The sequence below is a fragment of the Zootoca vivipara genome, chromosome 8, assembly GCF_965207765.1.
Source record: "Zootoca vivipara chromosome 8, rZooViv2.hap1.1, whole genome shotgun sequence".
NCBI lineage: Eukaryota > Metazoa > Chordata > Lepidosauria > Squamata > Lacertidae > Zootoca > Zootoca vivipara.
Genome location: NC_142591.1, coordinates 22648429 through 22672545, shown reverse-complemented (window position 1 = coordinate 22672545; position 24117 = coordinate 22648429). Strand labels below are relative to the sequence as shown.

Here is a 24117-nt window from a genome sequence, read left to right as displayed (position 1 = left end):
GGCAGGATATTGGGAGGAGAGCAGAAATATACAGACCCAACAAGAGGATACATGTTGAATTAACCATGGGCCAACTGAAAGTTCTAAATAAAGGCACAGCTATAGTCTACGTATCAGGATATTGTTACAGTTCATCCGACACAGAAAATGCACACACCTAGAAGGACTCCTCCTTCTTTATCAGTCTATTGCTATTGGTAACATTTTGCTTCACCACACAATTGTTTGTCACAAATGACTCAACAAAAAACTGTAGCTGGCCTGAGCATTAGACCACATAGAAGTAAAGCAAGAAACACATGTTTAATTCCAATTTCTTGAGTTATCCTGAACAAGAAAAAAAACCACACAAGCCATTGTGGCGCAGTGGTGCCATACCAGGTTAATATCTCTTTCCCAGACTGTCTCTCTTACCATCATTCCTTCCAAGCGACCGAACCACACAACTTGCACCACTTTTCAGGGCACAATTTGAACATTTATTTAATAAACCTCTCAGCGTTACATTACATTTGAGCCCAAGAGGAGGTATAGGGAAAGCATGCCACCTTGTCTTGCCTTGCCCCCACGGAGATGAAAGGGTGCTGGCTGTTGGCTGTCTTGCCCAGGCAGATATTTGGGTTCCTGGTTCTGGACTTCCTCTCTGGCCAGAGACAAAGGGAAAAGTGAGGTGGTGGCACAAACAAGACCACCACTTGCGTGACCATCCTTGCAACCACTTCAATTAGGCTTGCATCGTTCAGCTTTATTTTAAAGTGAACCAGTGATTGTGCAGTTCTTTTTGCAGGGGTATCCTCTAGCACAGGCATGTCAAACCTGCGGCCCTCCAGATGTTTTGGCCTACAACTCCCATGATCCCTAGCTAGCAGGACCAGTGGTTGGGGAAGATGGGAATTGTAGTTCAAAACATCTGGAGGGCCGCAGGTTTGACATGCCTGCTCTAGAAGAAGCATTTGCTGGTGGTAAGATGAGAAGAGGCTAATTTCTCCCATGCTACACTGGAACGTCTTCCAATCCTCTAGAACAGACGGGAAGAAGGCATGTGGACCTTCACACACCTGACCTGAAACACACTTCCTGGTTTGTCGAGCTACAATTTGTCATGACATCTGTACTGACAGACTGTGGTTTGATTAATCCTTCCAAACCAAGACTGCAAACCAGGAAGTGTTCTATTAAAGAACAAATGCAAGGGAAAGGGAAAGCGTGTAAGCACCCAGCTCACTCCCAGTCTCCTCCAAACCATGAATTGGAAGTTCTGATAATATGGTTTCTAAAAGGCAGCCATTATTGATAGTTTTGAAAATTAAAAGCACACAGAATTTTGGAAGCAATCAAACAATTCTTGGGATTAGAGGACCAATCTCAAAAGCAAACAAACAAGACACTTTCACAACTGTTCAAATTCCTGCTTTGGTTCACCAGTTAACAGAGGTAGCACATAAAAAATCTGCAGAGGTTTCTACCGGCATAATCTTTCACTGTCTCAGACAGGCACAACCAAACAAAACTGCTCAATGGGGATGAAGTACAATTAATAGTTGTGAGCATGTGCAGTTAAGGGACGCGGGTGGTGCTGTGAGTTACACCACAGAGTCTAGGGCTTGCCGATCAGAAGGTCGGCGGTTCGAATCCCCATGACGGGGTGAGCTCCCGTTGCTCGGTCCCAGCTCCTGCCAACCTAGCAGTTCGAAAGCACGTCAAAGTGTAAGTAGATAAATAGGTACCGCTACAGTGGGAAGGTAAACAGCGTTTCCGTGTGCTGCTCTGGTTCGCCAGAAGCGGCTTTGTCATGCTGGCCACATGACCTGGAAGCTGTACACCGGCTCCCTCAGCCAATAAAGCAAGATGAGCACCGCAACCCCAGAGTCGGTCACGACTGGACCTAATGGTCAGGGGTCCCTTTACCTTATATGCAGTTAAGAGCTTCACCACAGATTTCTAAGCAGAGCAGATTATTTCTGGTACCCAGAATACTAAATGCTGCATTCTTCAGTTTCACTTTTGGTATTCACTCCCATCCTTAGTCTCAAAGACGAACAAAAGCTGCAGTCCTGGGCATGCTCACCTGGTAAATAAGCCCTACTGAATTCAATGGGACTTAATTTTACGTAGACATGCATAATGATGGGCTGCCTTAAATGTGAAAGTTACTCTCCTCTTTAACAAATTGTTGGGGAGTATCTGATCCAAGGAGATGAAAAGCAACAGTCGCTTACTCTGGTCAGATGAAAGAACAAAATTTATGTAATTCAGGCAGCATAGCAACATTTGTAGAAATCAGGGGGAAGAGGGCTGCAGGTGAACTCTGCTTCCACACCTTCACTTCTGTACTGATGCACATTTCTGGTTATGATCCAAAGCTGATTGTCACTTCTCACCCCATGCTTCAGATAGGCTGCCCATTTTTCTTTTCTTATGTTTTGTTTTCTAAAACAATACTAATCCAGTTAAAAGTTTGGAAGCTGCTTTAAGATTAACCTAATGTTTCTCAAAAAAAGTGAACAAAAGATTCCTTACGAGCCGAATTTGGGCAGAAATACATGTGTCAAAAATGTGGTGAATGCACTTCCGCTGTGGGCTTGTCGCTGAAATTATATATATCTGTACATATGGTATATATGCATTGCTGCGTACATCTATGGATTCTGTGCCTCTGTGTTACAGATGTTTACTCAATGTTATAAAATTACTGTACACGATAACTACAGTTCCATTTTTACGTTAGAGGGTATATCATGCATAATCATCATAAATCTGTTTAAATAATTATGCATTTTTAATGCATATAAGCTTTTCAGCATATAAACTTTAGATACGGGTTGAATATACAACACTTCATGTAAAAAAAAAAAAGCTCCAGTGAAATATAGTATTGAAAAGCCTCCTTAAATTAACCTTCCCAGTAAGAATGTACACACACAAACACACGTAGCAATAGAAAAGCCATTCAGCCGTGAGCCACAGCTTACAAACAAGCATGACTGAAGTTACATTTTTAGGCTGAAGAGAAGGAAGGAACTGGCTCTATATAAACTATATATAGAATTTGGCCACACAATAACGATTCCTAGTCTGTGGTCATTTTAGGAATCTAAGAAGGTCTTACTTACCAACTTTCCTTTATTGAAAAGAATACTGGCATTCACCGTTCATATTCAGCTCGGAGAATGAAAGACATTTCCTCTTTATTCCCGAGGGAAAATACTCCTTGGAGAAAACACTTTATGGAGGTAATTGAACTTTTAAAATAGATATTTCATTCACATACAGGAGTTACCATGAATGAAAACTAATTGGAGGTATATATTTCTGGTTTTTCTTACATCTGAATAAAATTCAAGCATTATATTAAAAAAGAAGGAGAGAAAGGTAAAAATCAGGGAGTACCTCTAGATTACAGCCCTCAAGCCATTGACACTGGATAGAATCCACTAGGAAGCATATGCCTTTTAGAATTATACTTTCACATCTGTGTTATTATAAACAAGTTATGTGACATGTCTAGTACCTCCCCTCATTGCATTATTCATTCCCACCATCACCTTCTGGTTTGTGCAATAATTTCCCCATACCTGCTGACCCCCTTGCACTGCCTGGGCACCTGCATTTCCAAGCTTAGGAGATGAACTGGACCATCCTTGATATTAAATGGTCAATACTAAAAATAAAGTGATTTTTGAGCATCTGTGTGGAAAAGCATGTATTTCCATCCATCTTCCATGATGTTAAGCACCTCCAAAATTACCCAATCCATGCCGACATCCAAATGAACTTGCTTGTGTTAAGTCATACACTACCCTTTGACAAGAGAGGGGTTGATTTCCAAATAAATCTTTTTTTCTCAATTTGCACCTGATCTGTTAACATTAATAATAAACAAACCGTTGTACCTACAGCAATGCGCAACAAGAACAACAACAAGAAGAGGTTTGCAGAATGGGAAAACATCCACTGGATCTATTATTCCCTTTGATACTTGAAAATGTTTGACTGATGGGAAATAAATCACTCTGCCCTTGCTTGACTGGAATGGCACTTAGGATCCAAGCCACTATGTTTAAATAAATATCTTACTGTATTTATGCAGTGCAGATGTGAGTAATTAATGTATAGGTAAAGGTAAAGGGACCCCTGACCATTAGGTCCAGTCGTGACCGACTCTGGGGTTGCGCACTCATCTCGCATTATTGGCCGAGGGAGCCGGCGTATAGCTTCCAGGTCATGTGGCCAGCATGACAAAGCCGCTTCTGGCAAACCAGAGCAGCACATGGAAACGCTGTTTACCTTCCCGCTGTAGCGGTTCCTATTTATCTACTTGCATTTTGACGTGCTTTCGAACTGCTAGGTTGGCAGGAGCTGGGACCGAGCAACGGGAGCTCACCCATCACAGGGATTCGAACCGCCAACCTTCTGATCAGAAAGCCCTAGGCTCAGTGGTTTAACCACAGCGCCACCTGGGTCCCAATTAATTTATACAAGTACATATATATGCTGCTCATATTATAAGTGACTGCATTCTGTAATGCAAGTCATTCCTCTGAAATCAAGTTCTATGCTACATTAAGAACAGATCATTCATGACCCACTGTTTCAAGTTAATATACCTGGCTTGTTTTAAAAGACACTTTAAATATTTGTATTTTCATCTTTGTTGGAAGCTGCCCAGAATGGCTGGGGAAACCCAGCCGGATGGGCGGGGTACAAATAAATTATTATTATTATTATTATTATTATTATTATTTAAAGATGCTGCTAATATAATTAAATATGTGCATTAATCTAAACTAGATTAATGCACATATTTAATTATATTAGCAGGAGCATCTCCAGCCTTGGTTATAAACAGCCTTCCAAAGACATCGCACTGGTATCATTCACTATTTTTACATAGTCGCCTGTAGCGCACACAGTGTTCATTTAAGATATTTAAGTTCGTACATGTGGGCATTATTGCTGGTACTTCCCAACTGAGAAGAATTAATTTTTAATTTGCACTTTTAAGCCAAATATGAAAGAAGAAGCATGTACATACATGTAGAACGGGCAAGTTGAAACTGGAAAATTATCTAACAGGAAAACACTTCTACTTCAAGGCAAGTTCCAGATCCAATAAAGGAGGGGAATCCTACATGGCAGCCAAAAACATGCAAGTCAAAACACAATCTGACATGAACAAAGCACCCATACAGCCAAAATTTCAGCAACGATAATATCCCACCTGTCATTATGTCAAATAGCTTGGCACGTTTCCACCGTGAGACAAAAGTGACTTTTGTTTGTGTGTCAAATGTGCTCTGAGCAAAAACGGAGAAAGTATGGAGGACAGAACTTGTTCTCAAAGGTGAAAAGAACTGCCTATAAATAACAGTCACTCTTGCCACCTCTGTTTAATGCTTTATTTAAAAAAAGGTTGTTGCAAATACAGTATAATTAACCACTCACATAATGAACAAACTTGTTGACGGATTACATTATAGGTAGAGAGTGTCCTATCATTTTGTAACATGATATGCAGTTTACAGAATGGACCTAAAATAGTACATCTGGCAGAAAATGCCTTTTTTATTCCACCCGCAAATAAGCATTTCCTGCACACTGCATTCTAATTTATCAGCAACAGGAGAGAATCTAGGAAAATAATGTCCATAATGTATTTTGTTTTATATCTGAATATGCACTGCCAATTTATTTAAAAAATGTGTTCATTAAAAATATTTTCTAAATGATTTTACTACAATGAGTAGACATTACTGAGAACTCTCATAGTAGCTAAACCAAATTAAAACAAACAGCAGGCCTATGTCATTGGTTGGGGGTAAAGGTAAAGGTAAAGGGACCCCTGACCATTAGGTCCAGTCGTGACCGACTCTGGGGTTGCGCGCTCATCTCGCATTATTGGCCGAGGGAGCCAGCGTATAGCTTCCAGGTCATGTGGCCAGCATGACAAAGCCGCTTCTGGCAAACCAGAGCAGCGCATGGAAACGCCGTTTACCTTCCCGCTGTAGCGGTTCCTATTTATCTACTTGCATTTTGACGTGCTTTCGAACTGCTAGGTTGGCAGGAGCTGGGACCAAGCAACGGGAGCTCACCCCGTCACAGGGATTCGAACCGCCGACTTTCTGATCAGCAAGCCCTAGGCTCAGTGGTTTAACCACAGCGCCACCTGGGTCCCACATTGGTTGGGGTACTTGTCTTCAAAATATCCCTAGACAAGGACAATATTTAGTGCTTTATATTAGGAAAAATTAGCCATTAAAGGACAGTATGTATGTATATAGGAAAAAGGACAAAAAGTTATTATATATATAAATATACCGCACCTACAGCAGTAAACTCAACCCACTCATCTACATCCTAAACACCAACTTTAACAATAAACTCTAAATGTATCTGATTGAAACAATTCAGTGTTTATCGAATCCATTCTACACACTTTTTTCCTTTTACTAATTCTAATGCTTTGGTGCCATCATGACTCTAAGCTTTGTAAAAAATATTAAAATAGTAAAATATCAATTCATCTGCCTGTGACAGATGAACAGTAATTTAGAAAATAGAAAGACAGCTTATTTTAAACTAAGATTCATCTGTATTTTACAAGTGAATATAGAGTGATCTCCAAAAGTATCAGATAGATGAATCAGAGGCAACTGTAATATTAATTGCACAAAAGTCCCTACTGAAATGTTGGTTGCAGCCTTATTAAAGAATATTTATAGGATGAAGAAATTCGCAGATATAAAAAAGCAAATTCTTCATAATTCTCAGTATGTTTTCCAAATATCTGTGTTTTTTACAGCAATGATTCTGAAAACAGCCAAGCACAAATGCCAAAGTAAATTACTTCATTTCCTGTACAAAGTCAACTGACCCATTATAATCAGAGACAGCCGCCAAATGATCCTTACAACAGCTTTAAGCAAGCAAGAGCAGTAAGCAAATAAAGTGAACTCACTATGTTACACAAGAGGTGTCAGAAATTAATGACTCATTGCTTCCTGCACTATGGATATTAATTCACCCAATTCATAAACAAAATTTAAAAGGTTCTGAATTGCAGCAAGTTAACCTCGATAAGTGAAATTAAAACAGGGTGTGTGTCCCTCTCCCCCCGCCTGGAAATATTTTGATGTTGTAGAAAGACTGTTATATGGGTACAAAATATATTTAGGACTCTACAAATACACACAAAGTCACAGAGCCTATGGGATAACCTATAGATAGGCTTTGCTTATGCTGTCAGTGGCCATTTGGTGGAGCTCTGCTTATGGTGATTGAGTGATGATCCAGGAGATTCACACATGAAGAGGGTCAGTATGATATTGCCATCAATTAATAATGTTGAATGTCCAGTATGTATACATCTGAGTGAGTGTGCATATCAGAATATATGGGTTTTTTATTTATTTTTTACAACTTCCATTACAATGGAGCATATAAATGGAACAGACAAGCCACTGTGCCTCATCTAATCCCCAGTCCCCACCTGGATTGTTTCTGTGCACAGAAAAATGCAGACATAGCAAGCTGCTCCCCGGGGTTGCCACCACTGCTTTGCTGAAGAGCTGAGACTCAGGGAAATGGGTCATGGAGTCCTTCTCCTCTTATCTCACCTTGCCTTATAAGTAACCAAGGGCCTGTGACATCACCTCACCACTGCAACTGCATGGGGAACACACTAGGCAGGAGGCACAGCTGCCAAGTTCTCCCTTTTTTAAAGGGAATTTCCCTTATGCTGAATAGGCTTCCTCGTGAGAAAAGGGAAAAGTTGACTGCTATACACAGAGCACAGGAGAAGTGACCATTTTCAGGCTGGAGGTGTGGCCCCTTTAAGAGACTCCAGTTCTCCAACAAAGGAGGTGGAGCATAACAGAGTTGGCCTGGAGACAGAGGCTCAAAGGTCTACATTTACATCCAGCCATCAGACAAGCGGCTCACAAGGAACTCTCCTTGGTGCTGCAGCCACCAGCTGACTGAATGGCACCATGGGCCACCTCTGTGGAACCAGAATAGGATAGCTTGGTGGACCCTTCTCCCTTTTAAGCTTTTCAATCAGCCTGCGTCATGTCCTCACCTTACACTTGGCTCAGACCAAAGAAAAGTTTATCTAGCTGCCAATCTATCTCCATTCCTAGCACTCCCACTCCAAGTACATGAGATGGGGGCACCTCGTTCTTCAAATAGGCTGTATCAGGCATCCCCAAACTTCGGCCCTCCAGATGTTTTGGACTACAATTCCCATCTTCCCCAACCACTGGTCCTGTTAGCTAGGGATCATGGGAGTTGTAGGCCAAAACATCTGGAGGGCCACAGTTTGGGGATGCTTGGGCTATATACTAGTAAACAGATGCTAAGCAGCACCAAGAAAAGTGAGCATGTTAGGATTTGTGATGAACAATCACACATATTTTGATTTAGCCGATTTTCATTTCCTGGAGAATATTAGCTTCTCAAATGGCATATCCAGTTTCTGTAGCATACAAATAGTATTTTAGTCCAGTGGTACCTTGGTTCTCGAATTTAATCCGTTCTGGGAGTCCATTCAACTCAAAAAGCAAGGCATGGCTTCTGATTGGCTGCAGGAGTTTCCTGCACTCAATCAGAAGCCACGTCGGACATTCGGCTTCCAAAAAACGTTTGCAAACCAGAACACTTATTTCCGGGTTTGCAGCATTCGGGAGCCGATTTGTTCAGGAGCCAATCCGTTCGAGTATCAAGGTACCACTGTATATCAATGAGTTACAGAAGAAAGAAGGTGTGAAAAGACACTCTCTGTATGTAGAAAACTTGCGAAAGGATTATGGATGAAAGTAACGGAACAGCATGATAGTTTCCTGCATATCACCACTTTTACCATTGCATTCACTGTTTTCATTTGGTAAGGAACAGTTTTTACTTGAGATAGTCCTGTTAATACTTCTGTCTCAATTATGTTAAGATGAAAGACAGAACTATCAGATCAAATGTACTGTCAGGTTAGAAACAAATAGCATGTTAAACACACATGTTAGATGAGAGATGTCTGAAAATTCCCATGTGGTTTTTTTTTTAACAACACACCCTGCACAAAACTAGCAGGGGGGTTTTGCTTGCTTGAATGCATGCATGCTTATGTGGCAATCACTGGGCGATGCAACCCTCCACCTGCATTCTCAAGTGGTAAAATTACAGGAAGGCTGGAGCATCTAAATATGAAAAACTGTGCTTAAGTCCTTCAAAAGAAGTTGCAAATTAAGACCTGGACAAGAATGTCCTTAAGCTCAGGTGGAAACAAAGCAGCAAATAGAAATCTAGCTATTGGAGAGATTTGTCTCAGGAGTTCAACTTCCATAGCTGTTTAGAAGAAAGAGCAAAGGATTAGGATTGTGCTGAATGTATGCCAGTCTCAATTTTTGGTACAAATGTTCCTTCAGAGAGTTCCCTCAGAAAACATTACTTCTGAACATTATTATTTCTCTTCCAATTTAGCCATCATTCCCCAGCGCTGTTTTTCTACCTTGTTGTGTCTCCCATTTGCTGCATGATCTGAGTCAATCAGGGATCATGTAGTAAACATGATAGTGGCATGGCCACGTTGCATTGCAAAGGGCAAATCAAATCAATTGAGAGCAAGAACAATGCTTACTCGTACGGATAGTCACATATACATTATCCCAGCTAATCCAATCATTTCTCAGCTAATCTAAAGCACTATCTACTGCTTTGAGCCTAGAGGCTATCATTGGAGAATATCCAGCTAAATAGATCTGCTAGTCCAATAATTTCTGCTAGTGCAACAGAAGTTGTTGTTGTTGTCGTCATTGTCTCTCCCCCCCCCCAGCCTATCCTCTCCCCTTGCCTCCTCCATCTGCTGCAGAGGGTTTCAGGAAGTTTCCTGCACAGTAAGTTTGGAAGTTTCCGTGGATACTGACCACTGAAACTGCAGGGTGCTTTCCCACAACCAAACGCATTTGTGACTTGGGCTGTCACTGCATAGCTTGGCTGAACCTGCAAATGCACCAAAACTTGATCATTTTTCTTTACACTGAGTAGTGAGAAAGTCCTTGTGGCAGATGAAAGCCCTTACAGTGCAAGTGCCTATAATTCAGCCATTAATCACCCCTCTGGGGCAAATTGATGCAATCCAATGATCATATCTTGCCTTAAGTAAGCCAAGTGCCCATTTTACATTATCTGAAGAGCTTCAACCTCATCTCCTCTCAAGAGGAGCAAGGCCCCCTTAAGTAAGATTGATGAATATGGGCACCTTTGGGATTTTGTTTTACGCCCTCTGGCAGGGAGGGCTAATATGACGCAGACCTAGTAATATTCATCATGTGCATCTTTTGTAATGAAACTGCGTTCATGCCTGTCCCAGAACTTTGTGAAAAGCCCTTTTCAGATTCAGGTTGAAATTCTTTGGTAACTAACTAGGTGCACATCCACAATTTGTTCAGCCTTTGGTGAGTACACCAGGAAGCTGCTTCACATCACTAGTTTACAAACATGCTATCCCCATAGCTGACTGTGAGAGACAGCACTGCTTGTTCTCTTCACGTTAGCTAGCTCCCTTCCTTGCCTTCACTTTTTCTGGTCCTCCTGCTTCTGAACCATATTTGTTATTTTCTTTGGCATTAGCCAGGACTCTTCTGGAACGTGTCCAGAAGAGGGCAACCAAAATGGTCAAAGGCCTGGAAATGATGCCTTATGAGGAACGGCTTAGGGAGCTGGGTATGTTTAGCCTGGAGAAGAGAAGGTTAAGGGGTGATATGATAGCCATGTTCAAATATATGAAAGAATGTCATATGGAGGAGGGAGAAAGATTGTTTTCTGCTGCTCCAGAGAAGCAGACACGGAGCAATGGATTCAAACTTCAAGAAAGAAGATTCCACCTAAACATTAGGAAGAACTTCCTGACAGTAAGAGCTGTTCGGCAGTGGAATTTGCTACCAAGGAGTGTGGTGGAGTCTCCTTCTTTGGAGGTCTTTAAGCAGAGGTTTGACAGGCATATATCAAGAATGCTTTGATGGTGTTTCCTGCTTGGCAGGGGGTTGGACTGGATGGCCCTTGTGGTCTCTTCCAACTCTATGATTCTATGATTCTTCTGTACAGAGGTTCCGAACAGTGCCTATTCAAAGGGAGAAATATTTCTATTGCTGAAGTAAATTAGGAGGGTTTCAGCGTAACCTAATTTTAAGGCTTTGAAAGGGGGGAAACGTATGAGTAGAGGAACTTAATCATTTAAAAGTTGGGGTGAATGAGAAGTTTCCAAGGTTTTGGAAGACTGTGAAGGATTGTCTCCTTCAATGAGGGGAGAACCAAACATGGATTCTACCCCATTAGAGGGCATCCTCTAGGTTATACAGTATAGTAGAAATCCAGTCTTTTGCCTTTCCATTTTCCTCTTACCATAGAACAGCTAAATATTTGCTTAATGTTTGTTTCTACTCCCCACCCCACCCCAATCTAGCTCTCTACTCAGGCCTCACAATGCCAGGAGAGCTCGTACTTTGCACGTGAATTTTCCCCTTCTTGGTTCTCTCCTCTCCATGATCAGGACCCATGGCTAAATTGGCACCTTAAGATCCCACCTTACCTCTCTGTACTGTATAGATGATCTACTGCCTTCAGATTATCTCTGTAATAGTAACTCAACAGTTACTATGTTCAACCAACATTGGGGTATAGCCTGTGTAGTGTGTTACTAACCCATTTTTACTCTGTATTTCTGTAATGGCTTCAGAAGCCACAAAAGTCATTATTTATACTGTTAATTTAAATACATTTTATTTTTAAATAAATAAAATATTGCAATTAAAACCCCACTGCTGCTATTGGCAAGCTCCCCAGAGAAAGAACACATTGATCAGCTTACATTGATTGGCACTAAAATCCGCTGAAGCAAGCAAAGTCTCTGTGGCAAGTAGTCGTCTCCAGTACAGATCACAAGAGTAAGGGGGGTAAAGGTAAAGGGTAAAGGGGACCCCTGACCATCAGGTCCAGTCGTGTCCAACTCTGGGGTTGCGGCGCTCATCTCGCTCTATAGGCCGAGGGAGCCGGCGTTTGTCCGCAGACAGCTTCCGGCTCATGTGGCTAGCATGACAAAGCTGCTTCTGGCGAACCAGAGCAGCGCACGGAAACGCCATTTACCTTCCCGCCGGAGTGGTCCCTATTTATCTACTAGCACTTTTGATGTGCTTTCGAACTGCTAGGTGGGCAGGAGCTGGGACCGAGCAATGGGAGCTCACCCCGTTGCAGGGATTCGGACCACTGACCTTCTGATCAGCAAGCCCTAGACTCTGTGGTTTAACCCACAGCGCCACCTGGGTCCCAAGCAAAGTCTCCGTGGCAAGCAGTCGTCTCCAGTACAGATTACAAGAGTGGTATTCCTAATTCGCCATAATTAGCTTTTCCATGCCTTACACATGTGAGACACATGTTCATGCGCATGTGTGCACCAGACCACAAGTAAATCTGGTAACATTAAAAAAGAGAGCAAAAATGTAGGCCACACATCCCCAAACCTCAGCCCTCCAGATGTTTTGGACTAAAATTCACATCATCCCTGACCACTGGTCCTGTTAGCTAGGGATGATGAGAGTTGTAGTCCTAAAACATCTGGAGGGCAGAGTTTGGGGATGCCTGCTTTAGCTGAAGCATTGGTTCTGCCCAAGAATAAATAAGCATTTATAAATGTTTCCTGCTTGGCAGGGGGTTGGACAGGATGGCCCTTGTGGTCTCTTCCAACTCTATGATTCTATGATTCTAAATCACAGGTGTACATGCTGGAAAATACTTGAATGTTCTAAGGCTCGGTGTAAATTTAACATTTTTCAATCTTGTAACCCCAGTTAGGAAAATATAAACATCCCTAATACTTATATACTGTCTCCCACTTAAGCTCACATGCTCCCCCTCACTAAAATTCCCCCCCTTTCAGCATTAACTATGGTAAGGCTTAGATTTCATCCGAGTTATATTTCACTTCAAACCGTTTCTGTCAAGAATTAGAAGGTTTTAAACACCGATTTAAAGGTAAGTATGGGTAGCATTCAACTTGGAGCAGATCCAACACTAACCTTGTGAACCAATGAAAAGGGAACGGAGAAGGAATTTTGACTGGTACAGACAAGGAGCAAATGAGAGCTCTTAAATTTCACTTAATGGGGTGGGGCCATGTGTGGGGAGGAGCTATGACTTTTCCCCACCTCCGTTTGTTATTTCCCTCCTAGGTCAATTCAAAATGGTGGCAGGAAAATAAAGGGTGCATCCGAAGCTGCCTTATTTCATGAAATGAAAACATTTTAACTTGCCAGTTTTACTATCAGTAGGAAGTCTGGTTCAGCATATCCAGAAGCAAAGAAAAGGTTGCTATAGATCACTCACTTTTGATATCTGCATATTTTCTGTTTTTGCTTTTTATTATTTTTGTAACTACTTGTATCTACTAGTTCCCCTGGGATGTTTGGCCTATTTTTCAAGAACAGCTTGATGATTAAACATTGAAACAGATGGCTCTAGTCAAACTCTTCTAAATATGTTCAAACGTGCAACATTTTAACATACTCCTCACTCTTATCGCTGATCTAATGCAGGGGAGGGGGAGCTTAAATCAGAAAGTGATAAGAGTGAAGGATTTAAACAATCTGTGCTGAGAAAATAAACCGAAATACACATCTTTTTACAAAACGTAAATTAAGTTCTAAATTAACATATAAAATATGTTGTTATAAAGCTGATATAATGCTTATAGAGTTCAATGAATGCTGATGAATTTGCATTATTTATGTAAGAGTGACCTGTGAATAAAATAAAAACATAACTATATGATTGAAAAGGTTTAACAACAACGTTTATAATTTTATGTTACACAGTTTAAAGATATTTTTAAATGCTATTTAGATATTGTAATATAACTTTAAAACACTTCATTATGTTCACAGTCTGATCCTTTAAAAAAAAAAATAGTTTTTTTACTATCCCATCTGAACCACATTTCAAAGGCCAAAAGACATTATAAACCCATTGCACCATAACAAACTTGCTGTTCAGCAAATAAATATCAATTGCTACAGGAATAATAAATAAATACTTTAGAAGCATTTGTTCCCCATTTTAGACAGATGACATATTATTAAATATGCAACAAAGCTCTATTCTTTGCATTTATATTTGTTCTTTGCATTTATGTTTGTTCTTAATCTAAGGATCACATTCTTAAATTGATTTCTTTTCTAGAGCTATAGTCAGTCTCTGAAGTCCCCCCCAAACTCCTGCTGTCAGAATACTACATGTAGCATTTTATCGTCCGGATATGTCAACATCTTTCTTTGTGTGTGTATTCAGATGTGCAACATATATAAAATATTTGCATTTACCTAGAGAGACAACATTGATTTAAACAAGTGTAGAATGACTGGTAAAGAAGCCATTAGATTAATGGACCAGCATAGCAGAGGTTTGTCTATTTAAAACACAAATCAAAGATCTAGGATTTCAAGTTTCAGCTGGAAAACGTGTCAGTGGGAATAGTTGTCTAGGGGAACAGATAAGCACTTTTGACATTACTTACTTCAAATACTTCTCCTGTACTTATAACGCTATAAGAGAAGGGTCAAATTGTTTGTACTGATCCTAGTGTTTGTGTTGATCCTAGTGCATGTTGTTGTAAAAACAACAACAGCAGCAGCAACACAACATCTCTTTTGTCCTGCCAAATGCCCCCAATAAGGATATCTGAATGACAAGCCAGCCGAAAAACTTCACGTCAGATTTGCTGACAGCATCAAGAAAACCCAGAACATTCTCAATGTCAGGTGTAGAAGAGTTTGTGCTCACCTTTAATAACCTGACAATGTGACAAAGCTGCATGAGCAGTTCTCTGGACTGTGGCCACAAGTTTGTTCCCTACCTAATTCTCCCACCATCTTTATAAACATGGCAGAGAACGAGAAGGTCAACAGTGCTTGCATTACCAGTACGGACACCTTCATGGCCTTCATTTCTGCCTAAGTTCATTTTTCACTCTGCTACTACGGTATAATCACCTGGGAGAAATGTGAAGGCCTGTCTTCTCATAATGGAACCCTCATATCATTTTATTGCTTTATTTCTTTTGCACTGGAGAAAGACCATGTCTAGAAACCTAAACTGATGGGGACATGGGAGTTGTTGTTGTTGTTGTTTTTTTAAAAAGGGAGGCTAATGGATAAATGAGTATTTGAAAACCAAAACTAATGTAAAGGGGGCTTTTCAAATGCAGCTAAGCTTCTCGGCACACAATGTAAAAACAAAAAGAGCTAACTGCATGGGGGAAATGATATAGGCATAATACACCTTCAAATAGCATAGCTTAAATAAGAATAAGAATAATTTTATTATTTATACCCCGCCCATCTGGCTTGGTTTCCCCAGCCACTCTGGGCGGCTCCCGACAGAGGACTAAAAACAGAACAGAACTTCAAACATTAAAAACGTCCCTAAACGAACATTTTAAATAGCATACTCATCATACAGTTATGATTAAATGAAGTTACACTGAATTTAATATATGAAGTACGCATGTACTTCAAGTTAATTTATTCATATAGCTGTACAATTATAAAGTTTTGGTTGGGTCATGCCCAAATAGCATTTTTCATTTATATAAATTCACATTCTATGTAAAGGCAAGAGAGAGAAAATCCCACACCACTGATATAGTCACAGCTGTACAATTAACTTTGTTCAAAATGTTCATATTTATAGAATACAGTAATCATTTCAGATTTAAATTAAGAAATAACAAAAAGTACATTTGAGTTCTTAATAGTTGTAATCATGCACTGAGTTGAAACACAAATTATTTTGCTATGGCCTAAATTGTTACCGAGACACTTTGTCCTATTAAGGATGTTCTTGCAGAATCTAAAGATACCAGGCAAATTTATAAACATTTTGTATAAAATATATCTTAAAAGATTGATATTTTATTTAGTAAAACCTCTTGTAAAGTACTTTGCTACTTTTAACTTATCCTGAAAGGAACACAAATATGTATTTCATTTTAGTTGTCAAACAGGAGCCACAGTAGGGGGGGGGGACTTTAAAACTCTGTCAGGGAAAAAAAATCCTTATTCCTTAGCAGTGTTCTTAAATAACACCAGTACAATTTAAGGACTGACATTTCCTTTCTCTGACTAGCTTATCTTTAAAGAGGCATGCAGGCTTATTCCCATAGCACCCCAAGGCAGTAGTTAATTCACTTGAAACTTGTGAACACTTTCTATTTCTAAGACTATTTATTTTGATGTGCATATTATCTTAGCTGACTTCAATCACGTTTCATGAGTTGATGTCATACCTTAAAAGATTAGGTTTTTCCCACCTGGAACTATTCACGAAAGTATAGCAATGCATAACCTTCTGAGTCTTCTATTCTTGTGCATTGTCAATAGCATTCTTTCTTTTTTAATGTACAACTACAACTTCTACAAGGCTGCAGTTGATAGAGGTCTACTATCTGTCATGCCTCTTTCATTAAGGTTAGAGGAACTGAAACATCTATTGTCTACAACACTCTGCTGCCATCTATTTGACAAAAAGAAAACAACTGTTTCGGTGCACTTCTAAAAACGTAGCTTTCTATTGAACCACTAGCCAAACCAATACAAAAACATGTAGTATGTCTTTCACAGTCAACCTGTGTATAAACACATGTAGCAGCATATTTCTGACACAGAGGAATATTTTTGTTACATCACCATCATGTTATTTCTCAGTGGCACTGTGCCATTATATCTGGAGGCAAGCAGAGTCCTAAATGTTTATGTAGTGGCACAGCAAATCTTAAGAGTTAAGAAACTTTAGAGCTACTTCTTGCTGATTCAGTGTAAAAATATACTGCCACTATTAACAACACATAAATGCATATTAACATATGTAATTCCAAATATAATGGCACAGTGTGAAATTTTACAAAAGCAAAAACATAGCAGGACACCTTAAAGTCATCTTCAAAGGACCCCTGACAGTTAAGTCCAGCTGTGAACGACTCTGGGGTTACGGTGCTCATCTCGCTTTACTGGCCGAGGGAGCCAACGTTTGTCCACAGACAGTTTTTCCAGGTCCGATCAGCAAGCCCTAGTCTCAGTGGTTTAGACCACAGTGCCACCCGCGTCATCTTAAGTGTCAGCAAAAGTATGTTGAAGCAGATAAGGATTCAACTGTCAAATTAAGAGATTATTTGCAGAAATTAGGGAGCAAGATCATCATAGTTCCTCAGACCCTGACCCTTAGAGGCCCTCACTGTGATTCTGATTTCATATCTGTAAATGATTTAGTGACCTGGAGAAAGTCTCCTTTCTTAGCTTTAATTTCCCATCTTAAAATTAGAACATTAGTAGTGGCTGACCTCAAAGGACTGGGATGGTAGGCTCAACCCAGTCCTTTTTAAATTAGAAATCCATTTGGTTAAATGAGAGAGATCTAAGTAAGTGCTAATAAGCCAATCACTTAAACACGGTAGTGCTGGCTGTATCTTTTACCTGTACAAAACAGAGTGTGAGAGAGATTCAAACACCCATTTAAAATGAAACTGGTTTCCATGTAAAGAAATATAACCTTCCTGTTATTGCTACCTAGCACACTACTACCCATGTGCATGTGTTTATTTAAAAGGAAAATTAAAGAATTTACTGCTTCAATATAAGATGCTTATATTGCCCTACTAAAGTAATATACGATTTATAGGTTTTGTTCAGGCTAGACAATACTTACAGTTATAACTAGTGCTCAGAATTTTACACAATGCAAATGGCTACACTTTTGTGTGGTCCACTAATTTTTAAGAGAAATTCCAAACATTATTAGCTGCTATCAAGGTTACAGCTCCTCTTAGATCTAATAAAACAATCTGTTTGGACAGGTATCACTGGACTTTCATACATGGCTCGTTCCCACAAAAAAATATTTACACAGTAAAAAAGAGCAGCATGTAACAAAAACCACAGAAAGCAGATTTTGAAAAAAGAGCACGTTTCTGCTGTTAACAGGCAGCACTGAGTTTCACTGTGACCTCTGTGCCTCTTGAGTTCTATCCAGAAAATATGTTCAATGCGGTGATGGTGATCCAGAATTGTGCATGGGCACATGCTTAACATCTACTACAAGAACAGTGATCAGCTTAAATTTTGCTAGATTTGTCCTACATTCAGCAACTCAGAGGTTATTCCAATACAAATGAAATTGGGACAATTCACGGGCCAGGTTAAACAGCTAAACAGTTATGCTAATGGAAACCAGCACAAGTTGTGCTAGGGCAATTGGACCTCCCTCTTCTCCCCTCACGGCTCTGAGAGGAGAACCTCCAAAATGGGGTGTGGGGGCAGGAAGAGAGGAGAGATTGTTTTGCCTGGCAAGCGGAAATGCTTACACGAGCGAAAGGAATTTAACAGTGCAATGTTGGATTCCACACTGTATCTACTCAGAGGTAAGCCCCACTGACTTGAATCTCAATCAGAATGACTCCCAGTATGTCTACGACTGCATCCTTAAATATCACCTCGCAGTTAATCACATACAATGAATGTGCACCGGGGTCGGACAAATTTCAAGCTGAACCAAGCCCATTTGGAAAGAGCTCTAGATCTCTCCAAATACCTCCAAACTGAAGTCAATTGAAGAGGCATAGTGTGTCTGTAAAAAACTGCAATATTTGTCACCCCAACTTCTGCACCTGTCCTAAAACCTAGCAGTTTCTTACCAATGATATTATCATTTACATTTACTCATGGAAATAAGCTCAAAGCAACTTACAGACACAACAGAAACACTAAAAACCATTTCAAGAAACACAATCTATAAAGATACGGCATATGCCATTCATTTTCTATTATGTATTACATTTCTATAGAAATTGCTCATGGCACAGTAGGAGGACAATTGAATCCTTTAATTATTCACATACTGCTAAGGCTGGCCTTGCAGTCAAACCCCTACACCTCCCTTCTGAAATTTGGTAGTATTTATCCACTCTGAAGAGTCTACACTGGCAGCACCCCACCCCCCAAATTCAGCTGGTGCTTCCCTAGCCATTAACTGCTCCTGCTGCCTATGGTAACACAGCAGTAACACAGGAATCCAAAGATGAACTTAAGGAAAACACGCACCCTATAAACTTGGGGTGGCTTCCTGTCCCGTTCCCACCTACAGTTATGTATTAGCTACATAATCCTATGCCTTACAAGTTAGAGACTCTTCACAACAATCTACAACTTCTGGAACAAAGAAATATCTCAAGAGTGAAGCCACAGAGGGAGGAAATAAATACATTCAATTGGTGGATGAAACTAGCACAATTCCCACTGAACTTACCCCACCTCATACCTCCCAAATTCACCACCACCCCACTTCAGGAAACAAAGGTCGCCAAACACTTCAACTTAAAAGCAGCCACAACCATCTAAACCAGGCATAGGCAAACTCGCCCCTCCAGATGTTTTGGACTACAATTCCCATCATCCCTGACCACTGGTCCTGCTAGCTAGGGATCATGGGAGTTGTAGTCCCAAAACATCTGAAGGGCCGAGTTTGCCTATGCCTGCTAAACACAGCTGGTGGCATGAAGGGTGGAAGACCATCATCCCAACAGTTGATGATATGGAAGAGAAGACTGAGGAGCACCTGCAGTCCAGGTTTTCCCATGCCAAAGTCCACGTAGGATGCATTTAGCAACTGTGGTGGAGCCAGTGAACTCGTCCTCTCCTTAGAACGAGATTGCCATGGGAATGATATGCCATGGATGAAAAACTTCCATACTTGCTACCATACCTACAGGTGATCTGGCCATGCAGAGATGGAGTTTGCCAATAATGGAGGCTATCTATACTGCACTTGCATGAGTGGGCCATGCTCATTTCTGTAGTACTTTTTGGATATCTCAGGACACATTCAAAAAATTGGTTGAGGAGGATCAGCAGGATTATGTAATGAAGTGTGGGCAACTATTTCCTTCTAAATAACTGGTCAGTCTTTAGTGTTCCACAAGACTGGTATTTTGCATTTCAATATTTCTATTAACATTATTTAATGTAAAAAAAAGTTTGTATGTAAAAAAATGGCACATGTTTACTGTCATTAAATGATCTAGTAAGAACTGTTCATTAGTAAAGGAACTATTTTTATTGTTTTTGATATTTTATTCTGTAAGATGCTTTAGAAAAAATATATTTTTAAGATAAAATATAAAATACTATTAAAATAAAATATAAATACTATTTCTTCTCATTTTTTAAGATAATGTTTGGCCTGCAACAGGTGTGGCTATAGAATGCAGATATTTCTGTGCAGTATAAAAAAAAAACAGGCCATGCCCTTACTTAATTAAGTATATACAGCTAAACAAGCTTGTTTTGTAGACCAGTGTTTCTCAACCTTTTTTGGGCCACGGCACACTTGTTCCGTGAAAAAAAATCACGAGGCACACCACCATTAAAAAAGTTTTAAAAATTAACTCTTTGCCGCCCTATATTATAATTATGACTGTAAGAAACACTTGCCAAATATTGCTTTCCAGCGGGTCAAGCTCATTGCGGCCACGGGCAGGGCGGGAGAAAGCGAGGCAAAGATGGGGGTGTGGGATAAAAGGAAGGAGGGGAGAGGGGAGCGCTTAGTGTTGGGAGAATGGCAGCTGGGCTGGAAGAGTGGCGGCGGCGCCTGCGCGCGCTCCCTCCTCGTGCGCTCTAGCTCTCCGCTGCCGGGTTGGTGCCTCGCAGTTCGCGAGGCGCTACCTGCGCGCGCGCCCCCGCGCGCCTGCCTCGCCTTGCCGCGACTTGGCCAACTTTTCTGCCCACCAGCTCTCACCTGCGCTCCTCCTTCCCCCTCCCCCTCTCCCCCCCTCGGCGGCGGATCCCTTTACCTTGGGAGAGGAGGGAGCCTGGGCGCTGTACGGCGGCGCTGCTCTCTCTCGGGGGGTTTTCAGCAGCCGTAAAGCGGCGTGAGAGGAAAGCGGGCGGCTTTCCCTCGGTCTCCCTCCCAAAATTTATTTGCAAAAAAAAAAAGGGGGAGGCTCTGGCCGGCTTCCTGCAGCTAGAGCGAAAGGGGACCACGATGCTGCAAAATCGCCCTTCTCACGTCACGGCACAACAGCCAGCGTCCCGCGGCACAGTAGTGTGCCGGGGAACAGCGGTTGAGAAATGCTGTTGTAGACAATTGCAGAAGATACTTAATATTATTGCTGGCCATATAAAGAGGAGTAGGGGTTCCCCCCCCAACATTTATGTTGTTTAACTGAAATCCAAATATGTACATGAAGCATATTAGAAAATTAGTATTTGGTTACAACACTCCATAAATAATGTGCGTCCATGCTTATCATAACTGAATAACTATTACAAATAAAAGGACTCATGACACTTTCATAGCAAGATTAAATGCAAGATAAGCAACATTAGCATTGCCCCATGGAAAAATAGTGTCACTATGATAGCTGCCTGTCTGAGCAACGAGCTAGCAGTAAAAGAGTATAGCTGGCAATAGTTTTCTATCTCCTAACTAATTACTAGCAGAGGCATAATAAAATAAGAATTGTAAACTGAAGCATCTTCCTTCTCTGATTATATATTCTGGCTCTCTCAGTTCTCAGCCAAACCATGGCTAAATGTGAACAAAGAAGCATGCTGATACACAGTTAGAAAAGGGTTGTTTCATGCCTGCCTCCAGTTTTGGTTGTTGCCATGCTATCAAGTTAGAATTACATCTGAGCACGGGCATGCGGTTTGTTTGTCCCACAGACGGCAACAAACCATGAGTGGTTAGCCAAAACAAACCTTAGTTACAGCTTGTGGCTTTTCTGGAGCAAGAGAAGTCACAAGCCCAGGTTCAGCTGTAATTCTAAGCCAAACCAATAACATGGCGGCAGCAGGACCAGGGAAGGAGTGAAATGGCCATAATGATCTATTTCTTTTACCAACACACTTGCTTGTTCACACTAATCCAAAGAGTTAAAGAAAGACAATGTGTACTCCTAATTTATCTATCCTAGAAGTTAAATCCCTTTTATTTATGATTGTCCATGTTTCCTGGACTTCAATAGGTTCATTCTAATAACCCATTTTAATTTGTGTTGGTTTCCTGCAGGAAAGTAGACCAACCTCTTCTTTTCTTTATTTTCCTTACTTTTAGTATGGCTGATATAAAGTAAACTAGACGGGAAAATCTTTATTTTAGAGCCAGTACACAAAACGTGCATCAATCTGAAGAGAATCCAAATTTAAGGACACCCCCCCCCCATTACATTAGCAACCAACAGTGTATATCATTCAACCTAAAACGTAACATCATCATTCATTAACTTAAAATCATAAGGTTTGGGGATATCTCCTTCCAGGCATCCTGAGATACCTACACAAAGCTAAAATGGGCAATAACTTGACCCATATAGCTTGTTGCCAAAATTAACCAGATTTTGTAATTGTTCTATAAATAAGCGATATATATATATATGTATATATGTGTGTGTGTGTATATATATATATATATATATATATATATATATATATATATATATATATATACTGGGCATGTGGGTTATTATCCACTTTTCTCCGAAACCGCTTCACCGATTGCATTCAAATTTGGACACAACGTCCCAAGCGAATGTCCGAAGGCTCTTATAAAGTTTGCTAAGACAGATGTCACACCTGTGGCAGGTAAAAAACCCAAAAACCCGTGTTTCAAAACACACCACTCAGACGAAAATGCATGCTGGGAAAAGAACTAGGTTGCAAACCAGCGCCCTCTAGCAGCAGCTACACTGGTACTGTACCTATAAAACCTTCCCTCTCAACAGCACCTCAGCTCCCATTTACATACTAGGCTGAAGCCTTTACAGACTAGGCCAAATGGAGGTACTGACTCGCCTGGATGGGGGTTTGGGGGAGGAGAGGACGGGATACGGTAGGTCAGGACACGGTGGGACCAGTCACAGGCAGGAATGAGCTGGGGGTAGGGGGAGAAGGTGGTATGATACGTCATGGGTCGGGACAGGGAGGGGGGAATCACAGGGATAAGCCGGGGGGGAGGAGGGGGGGATACATCATGGATCAGCACAGGGTGGGGGGAATCACAGGGATACGCCTGTGTAAACAGAACATGCGTAAAACAGGGGGACTCTGAAGGTGAGGGGAGTCTGAAGGGGGACTCTGAGCCACAGCAACGCGTGGCAGGGCCAGCTAGCAAAATAATAAAATGGCTCCATGCTGGCAAGGGAGCAGGGAGTGCTGAACTGAACCTACTAATGGTAAAAAACCCAGGGGATTTGCAAAATTTTTGGTTTGCTTATTTATAGCCCCTCTCAGTTAATGAAAGAGCCAAAAAACAACAACTCTGAGCCTCAAAGAAAATTGATGTGCTATGCACACGTGTTGGAGGATGAACAACAGCAGGTGATGGCTGTGTGCAGTGCAGGCACAACAGAAGAGAACACAACTGGTGAAGTTTGCTGACGTTCTACATAGCCTTGATACACTTGGAGAGAGGGCAGAGATGTAATGCAAGCAAGACGAGCATTGCAATCAGCAACTCACCATGTGAGCCAGGCTGTCTTGTGATAATGTAAAAATGCATTTAAGAAAAAGACATGATTAAAAAATGTGCAGTGCATGCATCTCCATGCATGAACATGGACACATTCACACATATTGGGAGCAGAGGAGAGAAACGTGCAGAAAGAAAAGTGGTGGCAGTGAAGCTGGAGCAAGAACAGAATATTGGGAAAGTGATGACTTATTTAACAGGTGCATAGTTTCGAAAACTGCTGGAAGACTTTGTGAGAAAAGGATGATTACAGAAAGAAGTAGAGACAAATGTCAAAGTACACAAGTTGCTAACTTTTCACAAAGTCTCCACTTGTTTGCCACAATTAGAAAAATCCTAGCTGACACATGCTACTTACTTTGACATGGCTCTGAGCTCCAAGATTGTAAATTTCAGTGGGTTTCACTTGATTAATTATCTTCACTAGGCAAGTACTATCTGTGAGATCGCCATAATGTAACTTCATGTCTTCAGAAGACAAAAGAACATAGTTAGGATAATAGAGATTTGATGAACACATTAATGCAGTATGGTGTTTAATGTGCAGAGTTCCAATGATCT

At 40.9% G+C, this 24117-nt stretch overlaps 1 protein-coding gene across 1 annotated transcript in view; it reads right to left on the bottom strand.

Annotated features, from left to right (window-relative positions):
- The window catches only part of GMDS (GDP-mannose 4,6-dehydratase), a 261909-nt gene that overhangs the window by 212355 nt on the left and 25437 nt on the right, over window positions 1-24117 (bottom strand). The window contains exon 4 of the mRNA XM_035125046.3: window positions 23915-24024. Within this exon, the coding sequence (XP_034980937.1) occupies window positions 23915-24024 (110 nt within the window). The remainder of the gene's footprint in view (window positions 1-23914; window positions 24025-24117) is intronic.